This window comes from Trichoplusia ni, chromosome 1 (assembly GCF_003590095.1).
Source record: "Trichoplusia ni isolate ovarian cell line Hi5 chromosome 1, tn1, whole genome shotgun sequence".
Lineage (NCBI taxonomy): Eukaryota > Metazoa > Arthropoda > Insecta > Lepidoptera > Noctuidae > Trichoplusia > Trichoplusia ni.
Window position 1 is genome coordinate 3,357,021 of NC_039478.1, and position 13,058 is coordinate 3,370,078.

The 13,058-nt window shown below is 33.5% G+C and overlaps 1 protein-coding gene and 3 non-coding genes across 6 annotated transcripts in view; 1 reads left to right on the top strand and 3 right to left on the bottom strand.

The window, feature by feature from the left end:
- The window catches only part of LOC113508561 (dynein heavy chain 5, axonemal-like), a 103,364-nt gene that overhangs the window by 16,801 nt on the left and 73,505 nt on the right, over positions 1-13,058 (bottom strand). For all 3 annotated transcript variants that reach the window (XM_026891687.1, XM_026891697.1, XM_026891679.1), the window contains exon 27: positions 10,723-10,934. In XM_026891687.1, the coding sequence (XP_026747488.1) occupies positions 10,723-10,934 (212 nt within the window). The remainder of the gene's footprint in view (positions 1-10,722; positions 10,935-13,058) is intronic.
- Positions 594-667, bottom strand: Trnan-auu. The gene has a single exon. It is a non-coding gene; the product is annotated as a tRNA-Asn (tRNA).
- Trnan-auu lies at positions 1,037-1,110 on the top strand. The gene has a single exon. It is a non-coding gene; the product is annotated as a tRNA-Asn (tRNA).
- On the bottom strand, positions 7,913-7,986 carry Trnan-auu. The gene has a single exon. It is a non-coding gene; the product is annotated as a tRNA-Asn (tRNA).

Consider the following 13,058-nt stretch of genomic DNA (forward strand, 5'->3'; position numbering starts at 1 on the left):
AATGTAAAAATCAGGAAAAAACTTTACTAGGGCGGCATGACAGCAAAGAGATTCCAAAAACAGCAGTCTAAATTGTCTTTAACTTTGTTTTAATACGTCGTTTACATCGGGTCCTGGTTGAAAAATCCTGTGTGAGATAAATGCCACTATAATCTAATTTATCAAATAGTAAATGTACTCAAGTATGCGGTCCTCCGTAACAGATAGAAAAAGAGGGCTTTTAAACACCTTTTTAAATCCCTCTCGGGAACCATTTCAGAAATCGGGATAAAAGGTAGCTATGTTCTTTTTCATGTCATTGGCTATATGCATGCCAAATTTCATCCAAATCCGTTTAGCCGTTTTTGCGTGATTGAGTAACAAACATCCACACTTTCACATTTATAATATTAGTAAGAATTACAGGCCTTTTTTGATATCACTTATTTTTAGATATATCTTAATATAAATTCTTCTGCTTTTTATTGATGTGTTTTCCTGATTTTTACATTTTATATGCTTAAACTGTTTAAGTTGATAAAAAATACATCTCTTTTCACATAAATATTAAAAAAGGGATTAAAATAGCAAAAGCGATGGTAATGGAGCCGCGGTGGCCCATGCGGGGATCGAACCCACGACCTTCGGCGTTAATAGCACGACGCTCTAGCCACTGAGCTAATGGGCCGGTGAAATCCTAACTGAAAAGCTCGTCCTTATGGGTGAATAAAAGTATGTAAAAAGACTTTTTAAGTTAAATGGTTTTATGTTAAACATACATTGCAATGTTTAAGAAAAATGTACTAAAAACCAAAAAATAATAAATAGATACAGTCGTGGGAATTAGTGTTAAAATAGTGACCCACGGTTTTTTTTTAGTCTAGTCCATGCATATGTTTATAATTCCCACGACTGTTTCTATTTATTATTTTTTGGTTTTAGTACATTTTTCTTAAACATTGCAATGTATGTTTAACATAAAACCATTTAACTTAAAAAGTCTTTTTACATACTTTTATTCACCCATAAGGACGAGCTTTTCAGTTAGGATTTCACCGGCCCATTAGCTCAGTGGCTAGAGCGTCGTGCTATTAACGCCGAAGGTCGTGGGTTCGATCCCCGCATGGGCCACCGCGGCTCCATTACCATCGCTTTTGCCATTTTAATCCCTTTTTTAATATTTATGTGAAAAGAGATGTATTTTTTATCAACTTAAACAGTTTAAGCATATAAAATGTAAAAATCAGGAAAAAACATCAATAAAAAGCAGAAGAATTTATATTAAGATATATCTAAAAATAAGTGATATCAAAAAAGGCCTATAATTCTTACTAATATTATAAATGTGAAAGTGTGGATGTTTGTTACTCAATCACGCAAAAACGGCTAAACGGATTTGGATGAAATTTGGCATGCATATAGCTAATGACATGAAAAAGAACATAGCTACCTTTTATCCCGATTTCTGAAATGGTTCCCGAGAGGGATTTAAAAAGGTGTTTAAAAGCCCTCTTTTTCTATCTGTTACGGAGGACCGCATACTTGAGTACATTTACTATTTGATAAATTAGATTATAGTGGCATTTATCTCACACAGAATTTTTCAACCAGGACCCGATGTAAACGACGTATTAAAACAAAGTTAAAGACAATTTAGACTGCTGTTTTTGGAATCTCTTTGCTGTCATGCCGCCCTAGTAAACGTGCGGATTGGAGGGGACTGCGGGTCTTTAACGCGGCTAGTGCAAGACTGTGTCGATTTAAATTTAGTACTTTCAGAATTTACTTATTTATTTTTTTCTTATCTAAAAATCATTAAGTAAGAGATTAATAATCATTACAGATTAGTTTTAGACCACCCCGAACATCGACCCATAAAATTATTGCTATGGATAAGTTAAACTAAAATTTTTTAACGAGTAACTCAGTAACAGTTAAATCATTTTAGACTATGTTTATAAAAATCACCGCATTGGCATAATAAAAACCATTTCGACCTTCATATTATGACCATAAATGGTTAGTATTGACATAAGGCTTATTAAGACAACCTACAAGAAAATAGACTAATGCCCTGTTGCATATAAATATTTTTAATTTTATGAGGAATGATATTGTTATTCATGATTTAACGTAACTTTTACCGTTGATGCAACGCGCGCATAAAAGTGATAATTTCTTCTCAGTTACGTTTCTCATTGCTGCTCTGCTCATATTGACAGTACCCTTTTTCAATTAATGGGCTTTCTAACGTTCAAAGAATTCTTTGATTTGGACGAGTATTCCTGTGACTAGCGAGATGTTTTAGGTTAGATAAGTACAGATATAGGGTATACTGGTGATGGGGCTCCGTATGGCGCATTTTTTTTAATTTCCGTAATGTTCTTGAGAAATGATGGATAGGACATGTGTGTAAAAATGTGCCTTTGAAATTTGAGCGACCGAGGGGAACTTGTTGTTTTATTTCTTCCTAGCTGTATCTTTAAATTGTATTATTATTGGCGCGGTGTTATAAAACATTGATTATTAACATCAATCGTCATCCTAGTAATGTGAAATGACACAGGTCTTGTGAAAAAAAACTTCTGACCTTGTTTTGGAATTTCAAAGCGGATTAAAATGGAAGATAGCAAATAAGAACGTAGAAAAATATCTAGTTTTACTACTAGTTACCAGGACATTACGAGTGCTAGGAAGTCTGGAAATTACTAGTCTATTTTGCACACGAGCTAACTACCACACATACATTGAAACATATCTCAATAGGAAAGTGAGATAGATGCGATCAAAGAAGGGAGATAGGATGATGAAGGGTTGAATTCAAATTTATGAGAATACTATAACTTCCATTCACCCATGTTTCCCTAGTACCAAATACGCAAGCGGTAACCATGGTTACCGAGGGAGGAGAAGCGGGTTGTCGACAAGTTGATGACGAAAGCACGAAAATTTGGAAATTTATGATCAATCGTTATGTATTCGTTTTTGTTTTTATTTGTCTATAATCCTACTGCATGTCTAATATAATTTTCTATAATAAATGCATTTGCGGAACTAAGTAGGTTTACATAATACTTTTACGTACATGATGACGTAGGCATCGGGATAAAATAAGTTTTCTGCTAAGCGTGTATAAACCTCCTTATATTTTCTTATAATTATTGAACTGAAATTAAAGATCGGAGCTATAACTATGACAAAGTCGTTCGAATAGGATTTTAATAAATTCAACCTTCCTGCGCGTAAAATGTGATTTTGAAGTATAAATAATAATAATAATAAATAAATGTGGACAACATCACATACATTGTTCTGAACCCAAAGTAAGTTGCTGAAGCACTTGTGTTATGGAATTCAGATACAACGAAGGTACCACAAACACCCAGACCCGAGACAATGTAGAAAATGTGAATTTTTACATTGACCCGACCGGGGATCGAACCCGGGACCTCAGAGTTAGCGACACCTTGAAACCGGTGCGTACGCCACTCGACCACGGAGGTCGTCAAATATGAAAATGTATTAATTAGTTTGAAACTATCAAGAACTAATAAATTAAGACAAACAACAGTACCAGTAGTAATTAGTTTTAAATGTTGACAATAGATGGCGTTAAATACAAATAGAAACTGTATCCCATTAATACCCAGTGATATCCTGTTCGAATTTAAACGATTAGTTTCTTAAAGTCTGCTTTGCCATGACATAAAATAACTCTCAGGGGCAAACACTTAAATTTGCGGGTATTGACTTGAAAGAACATTGCTTCTCTCTTGGACAATGTTATGTTGCTTGAACGAGTAGTAGTTCACCCAATAGCTCGATAGTTTTAGCGCGTAAAGACGGATTAGTTAAGAATATTGTGCACAAAGAAGTAATGTACTCTCAATACTCAATATATATATATACTAGCTGACCCAGCAAACGTTGTTTTGCCGATTTTTTTTTCTACTTGTATGTATTTTTAATGCCACATTATAAAAAATAGGACAACAAAAAATTTCGTCCAAAAAATAAAATATATTTTTTTTGTGTGAGCAATCCTTCAAACTTAGGGGTATGAAAAATAGATGTTGTTTTATTCTCAGACATACCGAATATATATACAAAATTTCATAAAAATCGGTCGAACCGTTTCGGAGGAGTACGGTAACTAACATCGTGACACGGGAATTTTATATATTAGAAGAAGATGTAGTTCTACACACGCTGAACAAAAGTAAAGCCGCAAAAACTATGCCTAATCAATAACAATAAAGGCGCGGAGAAAGCTAGTATTATTTAATTAATACGTTAAGGGAAAACTATGCAACCCTTGTTACTATAGTTTATTGTTGAAATCTGTGGTCTAATCAAGAATAATCCTCTGTTTCTTTTGTATATTGCCACCCCGTATTTAATGAAACGCCGACTATCTGGGGGACACAGTATTGATCTATATTGTTTCGAATTCACCCTTCGGAGTACTAGGCTCACATGATGCAAAAGAGAATCATTGGAATGTTCGACTTAAATGGCCATGGCTTTGGCAAGCAGATACCTGTACGTACCAAGAATTATTTGTATCATATATTCTTGACGATGAACTCGTGGAAACAAGGTATTGGAAAAGTTTACCTTCGGCGAAGAAATAGTGGATTTAGTTAGGCTGAATTGATTGATTGAATAAACAATTGAAAACTATTATGGATTAAAATTAATAATTGTGATTTTAAAAGTTACGTAAATGACCTGTATTACGGTATTGTTGTTGTGGATGAGGTTTCAATAACATTTACTAACATGTTATATAACACTTTTAAGGCAGAGAGCTAACTTTTAATGGTAATAAACTTTGTTCCAAATAAAACAACGCTTATTTTCGGAGGTATTTTTGCAAAGTACTTTCGAAAATAAGCAGTATGCAAAATAAATACGTAACTTGTACAAAATATTCAATTTGTGTTATTAAAGTTGACCTGTACATAATTTAATTTCAGTGAATATCTTAAGAGATGTTCATTGGACTCACGAAACAAACTTATTAATAATCGCTTTTTTTATATATGCCGCTTATAATATAAGCCAAATGCTGTAGGTACACGCGGAATCGTAGGAAACAGGTTGTAGTAAATTATACTCGCCAAATTGTCTCTTATCCGTGTTTATTCTATGGACAAAGCTATAAATTGTATGAAACGCTCGGATATGAATTCTATTTGCGGGCTCTTTGACTATGCAGCGAGATGGCGGCGGAGCCCGGGCCTCGGATCTTGTCTGAGGTTCCAAAAAATCAATTCGTTTGCTTATCTTCTTAATTCTCATCAATTAAGTAGGTTTTAATAGTAAAAAAAAATGAGTACGACTGACTGTACACGTTTCTTCTTCACCGACTTCTTCTTTCGCTTTGAATGCATTTTTTAAGTCTGTGAAATATATTGTGAAGTAAAAAACATAACTCATAAAATCAGGGATGAACAATATTACATACAGTTGCGTTTAATTACGGACACGCAACTAGCATTTTTCTAAGATGAGAGGTGTGTCTAAAGGTACGATTGTGACGTCACAGCTCCTTAACGGGTAGCCCTAATTTGGCGGTTATTTTAATTTTATCCAATCGTGGACGTTGTTTTAGTGCACTTTTTGCTGTCCTGATTTCATTCAAATTTTATTGACACGATCTTTAAAAATACTAAGGCCGTCTCGCTTCAGCGACATGATCGAATACTAGAGTGAGCTAGACGGATAGATTTTACATGCATGCGTCCATCAGATGCTCCTTTCTTTCATGTCGTCCTAGTAGACTGGATTCTGGACTGTTTTAGACTTCTCTCTCTAGCTTAACTCGGGTAGTATTTAGACATCTGAGGCGATCGGTAGCATGCTAAAGTTTAATATGTAATTACTAAATTGCGTCTCTACAACAAAATTAACGTAAAATATAATATCAAAAACTCATTATATTTTTTTTTTTTTTGGACTAATAATAATTGTGATAAGTCTGTCGGCAATAAATATATCTATCATTTACATTGTATCGACCATTTACGCAAAGCAAGGATAATTCTGTGGGTTCCGTATGTCTCTCCCCACTTATTTTCTCAACAACAATGTTGTAGTACAATCCCATTCACGATACGCGGCACTAGGAGTCCATAACGCAGAAGAGAGACTTGAACAAGAAATTGAAATAAAACTTAATGAAAATATAAAAGATTTAGCCCGAAAACTTCAGGTCTTAAATATGAATTCGAAAATTATTCGCCGATGGATGGTTTTAGCTTCCACACGTTTGGCGATGTTTTTGTTTTTTGGAAAAAAAAAATAATTGAAGTAAATACATTAATTTAAATAATCAATCTGAAATTCTGAATACTTGAAGGTAAAGCTATAAAGGTTTTACGATTTAACGGTAGCATCCCAATTTATTTTAGATAGTATACTATTGATACGAAAAAATCTTGACTTGACTTGAAAAAGTCCAAAATCAGTACATATATGTATATAGTATAAATAAATACACGGTACAAAAATAGTTGGTCGCTGTGTATTTACACAGGACGGTTTAGTTTGGATTAATGTTCGACGTGTTATTATGATTGTTATGTAATTTGATAGACATACTCTATGTGTGTAATATTGTGTTACCTATTTTGTTTGTTTTTAGTATAATTTAATCTATACTAATATATTATACGTGTATATATATATGACAGGTATAAATCATAACTTACATCTTCTGACCACGCGGACGAAGTCGCGGGCAACAGCTAATTAATTATAAAATTGAATGACGTAGCAGGGCTGTGCCAGGTAAATCAACGTTTAGGGTATTTCTTTCAGCCTTATTTTATTACCCGGCTGCAGATACGTCATGCTCCCTTAGTTGTCACTGCCTGCGGTGGCGTCTTGGGTCGGGTCACCTCCTTACCTCTAATATGGCGAGGGAGGAATCGGCCTCCCTTGCGTCATACTCGTGAACGGGTGCTGCTTGGGTGGCTGGTCGGTCTGCTGACCTTGGCCAGTTAAATTTCATATTGGCTTAGATACAGTGATATCAAATTTTTGTTTGTTTGGCACGACACCTACACTTATTTTGTTATTGTTCTGTATAATAGTAATAATTTTGTAAACGGAATGACAGCGTGCTGCTGGGGAGGTTTTTACACCGTTTCTTCTCTCACTTTAATGAATCTGTTGCGCATTAAGGGAGCCTATCGAGCGAGAGAAGATCGATTGTCTTGTCCACATAGTGAATGTGACGAATAGGTTCGTTCGTGTCCTTTAATTCAAATCAATTATGGTAACTTTTGTTATCTAACTAGTTTTGATACATAAGTCTCAAAGTGTGTTGTGAAAATGTAATTTGTTGTAGTTATAAACAATACACAGAAGTAAAGACTAAAATATTCTTATGGAGTAAGAAAAAATACTGCTTGTATATTTGGAAAAAAATATCTTTCAATTTAGTTTCTGGACAACCGTCAGATTATTTGAAATATTTCATAAAATTGAGAAAAATAGGCATAAACATAAATCTTGGAATTGAAAATTGTATTATTAATTATATATAATTGTATGACAATTGACGTGCCCCACGGTTTTATTTTAGTCTAGTCATTTTTGGTTTTTAGTACATTTATCTTAAATATTGCAATGTATGTTTAACATAAAACCGTTTAACTTAAAAAGTTTTTTTACCGTGATTGAGTAACAAACATCTTCACTTTCACATTTATAATATTACTAAGAATTACAGGCCTTTTTTGATATCACTTATGTTTAGATATATCTTTATACAAATTCTTCTGCTTTTTATTGATGTTTTTTCCTGATTTTTACATTTTATATGCTTAAACTGTTTAAGTTGATAAAAAATATGTTCATCTCTTTTCACATAAATATTAAAAAAGGGATTAAAATAGCAAAAGCGATGGTAATGGAGCCGCGGTGGCCCATGCGGGGATCGAACCCACGACCTTCGGCGTTAATAGCACGACGCTCTAGCCACTGAGCTAATGGGCCGGTGAAATCCTAACTGAAAAGCTCGTCCATATGGGTGAATAAAAGTATGTAAAAAAACTTTTTAAGTTAAACGGGTTTATGTTAAACATACATTGCAATATTTAAGATAAATGTACTAAAAACTAAAAATAATAAAAAAGATACAGTCGTGGGAATTATAAACATATGCATGGACTAGACTAAAATAAAACCGTGGGGCACTATTTTTTATTTTCTAGTTTTTACTTTTATTTAAAATTCTGCGCCCACCTTAAATATTGCGGTTGTATAGTGCACTGTATTCTTCTTGTCAAGCCATTTCATTTGATACCCATATTGGTGGGATTGATAAAAAATTGTTATCAGCCATTTGGTAGCAGCGGCCATCTTAAATTTCAATTTTTCATAGTAAATTGTATTCTACTAGTTGAGACCTTTCATTTGATACCCATGTTGATGGGATTGATAAAACCTAAGTTATCCGCCATTTAGTAGAGGCCGCCATCTTGAATTTATAATCATAATGAATAAACATAATTGTATTGTCACCAAAATCCAAAGTGTATACAAATTTTCAGATTAATCGGTTGACAGGAAGAGGGTGAAATTTGAATAACTAAATTTGACCCAAGAATAAATAATAAATAAAACAAACGGGGTGAGCTAAATAAAACCATTTATAATAGGCATAAACATAAATCTTGGAATTGAAAATTGTATTATTAATTATACACCGTGATTTTTTAGTCGTCTTACAAAAGCAGCCCAGTTCATATATCCAATGACTAGAACACGTTCATGATAAAAAAAATAGGTATTTATGAGATTTGAAAAAAAAAAGCAGTTTTTATTCAATATTATGATGCAATTCGTAGTTCTTTTGAAACAGCTCTGTAGCGAGTGCGGTCCGAGCCTTGTAACAATGGTGAGGGGCTTATCATTTTTAAGAGTATATTTCAGATTTCTCTTGTTTAACTTTCTTCGAACTTATTATCTTAGTTGATAATAAAAAAATAATAACCGCGCCTAGGGGTATTTTACGTCGGATACATGAACTGGGCTGCTTTTGTAAGACGACTCAAAAATCACCGTGTATAAATAATACCTATAGACGTATCTCAAAAACATTCAACTAATGTACCAAATTGTAACAAGTCGCGCTCTTTGGCTATGCAGTGAGATGGCGACGGTGTCCGGGACTCGGATCTCGTCACAATTCCGATTTTCAATACTAGGGACACAGAAGTGTAAGCGAGTTACTTGCAAAGACAAAAGGCTTACGTACCCACTACATACTATACTTTAACATGCAACTTAACTTTGTAGACTTAAAGTTCACTTTTGTGCGCAAATTGTTGGCACTTGTAACTATTCCATCATTAGCTTCCTCCGACGTTTGGATCAATAAATAGGCGTCTATAAAGGTTTTTTGCAAAATTTTCGCGATAACTGACATAAAAATAACAAATTATAACATAGAACCATATCATAACTTTGCAATCCATTAGTATGAGCCAGTTTTTTGGGTGACACAGGTGTATTAATCGTATTATTTATGAACCACCATCATAAACAGTAAATAAAAAGCTTTTAAAGACTGACCGAAATTAATACCGGTTTACAAAACTACTTTTTTATTTTTGTAGTTTTGTTGAAATATTTTTTTAGAAACTAATATTGTAAGTAGTTCACATTGTGGAATGCAATAAATGTATTGAGTATTGAGTATTGAGTATTCTGTAGGAATCCCTCTTCACGTAAAGGGCTTAATTTTATCTCCCTATTTGTTACAAGTTCAGGTGTAGATACGATATTCTATATATCTTCACGTATACTTTATGTTGTTACTAATTGTTGCCAAGAAGCACTAGTTTTTCATGAAATTTGTATCGATTACTTGAGTATTAAATATAAATTAATTTAATTTAAAATAGCTCTTGATAGTCGGACGGACAAACAAATTGATCGTATAAAGGTTCTCTTTTCCTTTCGAGATACGAAACCCTAAAAAGGATGATTCTTTTTCAGGATAAATAATGATCTTAACTGATGATCATGCATGCGGAGGAAAGGATAACTAAAGTTTTAAACTTAACAGGATTTGGTTTAGCGCACAATGTGCCATACCTTCAATCGAGCGAGTTTTGGTCCGACTGTACCAGGACAGTATAAGATGAAGGCGAGAAATGGTCTAGAGCCTAATCGTGGCACGATTGTAATACAGCAGCTGCGATACTGGTATTACGTCACAAACGCATCACTAGCGTACTACGAACATGTGCAGCGTGGTTTTATCAATGAAAAAGGCCCTCCAAATCGATCGATAAAAATGTTAAAGGAGATGTACAAATGGACACGCTTCATTGCGACGAGAGAGGATGCCATTTATAAAATGGAATCGAGGTCATGGATTATTTTTTGTCTGCATCGCCCATCCTGATCACACACGTCAGGAGCCTCAAGCATTTAAACCGTGCAAAAGCAAAAATCTTTTTTTTGTTATAGATTCCTATAAGCACTTATAAAGTCAAAATTATACGATATTATGTATAAAGATTGAAGTTATCACCTCAGGTAAAACGTTCATTCTTTCAAAAGTTAAATTTTCTCTACTAGCTTTTTTATGACTAATAGTATTCTTCGGATTTAGCGGGTACTGAACTAATTTTAGGATTTATTTATATGTTTTTACGTGTATTAATATAAATTTTCTGTGATTATACTGACTTTTATGTTAAACAAATGAAATAATGTAACCTGGGCGGGCATTTTATCCAAGAACAGCAGTAGGTTGAAGCCGGGGTCGTTGAGGACAGCTACCGCGTTCCTGATGATGGCATGCAGGCTCCCCTGTGCCGACTGCAGCAGCGACGTCAGCCAGGTTTCCACCGAACCTTCCGCCCGTACTGGCCGCTCTAGCTTGATCTCCTCGCCCTCCGACGACACAATTGCTATCATTTTATTGTATTCTGAAAAATTTAAAGTCATTTATTTAATATACGGATTAAGAAAAGTACTAATTGAAAAAGAAAATGTGATCATTCAACACCAAGTTGTTATACCGTTATTCTGGTAAAAAAAACTTTAAAATTGTTTAAATAAGGTTGTCAGTCTCGCACTTATTCAAAAAGAATAAGATTAGAAATATAAAAAAAAAGATAACTGGATAACTCTGGTAATGGCCATAATTCAAGTCTTAACAAATTATTAAGAAACCACTAATTAAACGTTAAAAATTTAAACACACTGCCTCAAATACAGTGTTTTTATACTCATGTTTTTACATTGCTGCAATTATGAAATTTACTGAGACAAGGAGATCATTACAAGAAACAAATATCATTCATGTAATATAACTATTTTCACAAATAGTAAAAATGAAAATTAAGGTGACAGTGCTCGGTTATTGATTTCAAAATCGATAGAAAGGGAGCAAAACTATTCATTAACAAAGCGTAACAACAGCATGACTTCTACGCTGTATGTGCTCCTGGTATCGACATTGGCATAGCATTCTCTTTATTGTAGATAGACGGTTAACTTCATACGGCAAACTAAAACTCTGTTTGTATATTAATATCATGTGGTTACATATTTTTATTTATTTTACAGCTTCCAAATACTTCCAGCATTCTTGATTTTGATACATGAGGTATAATCGTATTTAGTTATTATTCACATTTAAAGTGAAACGAAAATTTTGGATCGAATTAATACATACGCTGGGTAATATTCCTCTACTAATTGTCGACCGCGTGGCCAAATGGATAAGGCATCAGACTTCGAGTTCGAGGTTCGAATCCTGTCACGATCTATAAAATCTCTTCTTGACCTTCGTCTGAAAAGACGAACTCAGTCAAGAAGAGGTTTTCTTTTGTTATATTTTAAAGATTCTTCTCATAAGATAAACCAATTTTTTTTTACAATACTTCGCCTACGGCTAATGCCGATTTTTTTTTTAAAGTTTGATACAAAATGAAATGATTATTGTTTTGTTGCTTATTTCTGTGAGCTGATTACTGGTTAAAGTCAAGGTTATTCGAATTTGAACAAACATAACAAAACTTGCGTTACATTTTTTGTAGCGATCTATATTTTAGAGAACTTTGTAAAGATATGTATTCGCCTAGTCATTAGTAAGCATAAACATACATTATTTAATTTTAAAACAAAATAGTTTATCCGTTTGGAATGGAATTGGAACACATCACGTTTAATTTAAATGACAACCCGTAATTTTTGCTACAATTAAAATACTTAGTTGGCTGGCTACGACATGCTACGAGGCACTACGAATTGCTACGAAGTGCTACGTATCAAAACAGGACTGTAAATGAATATTATTCAACAATAATATTAACAAGTTGAATATTAAATTCATATTTGCATGTAATTATAGGTATGTAAATACTGTGAGTGAATATACATTTTGTAATTGTTAAATTCTGTACTTCTTAATGAGACAAAACAAACATTCGTTCAGAAAAAGACCATTTGTAAATTTATTCTTATATTTACTACTATTTAGTCGCCGATTTCATCAAATCCAGTCATAAAGCAAACATCGATAGCTATTTATATAATTTAATAATTATAAGTCAAATAGTTTTTCATTAATATTCAACCTTTATATGTAAACTGTTCACTAACAAATTATGTAACTGTTTTTGTGCTCACATCTCAAAATTTAGATTTAGACTAACTCAAAAAATATTTATCATATTTTGTACAAGTTACATTACTCCTCGGGCGGGATAACCACTACCCAAAATGGCGGCAGGTCGCATGATTATGCAAATACTAAGGCCACTACACAAATGTTTTAAAATATTTTTTATTAAACCTATTATGATTTACTGAGGAAGAATTGGGTGGACAAGAAATACAGTAATTTTATGTAATTATTTCTCGTTTCCAAAACCCATCAAACCAACTCGTGGAAACTAAATCCATGTTTGGAATGTGTCACGGGAATTCAAATTTTGAAGGTATTGACAGAAAGTCCAATTTGCAATGATACTATTCTAGGTTGAAATTACTGTACTGCCAGCCTCCACTTTATTTATGTGCTCCTAGTACTGAGACCCGTAGTC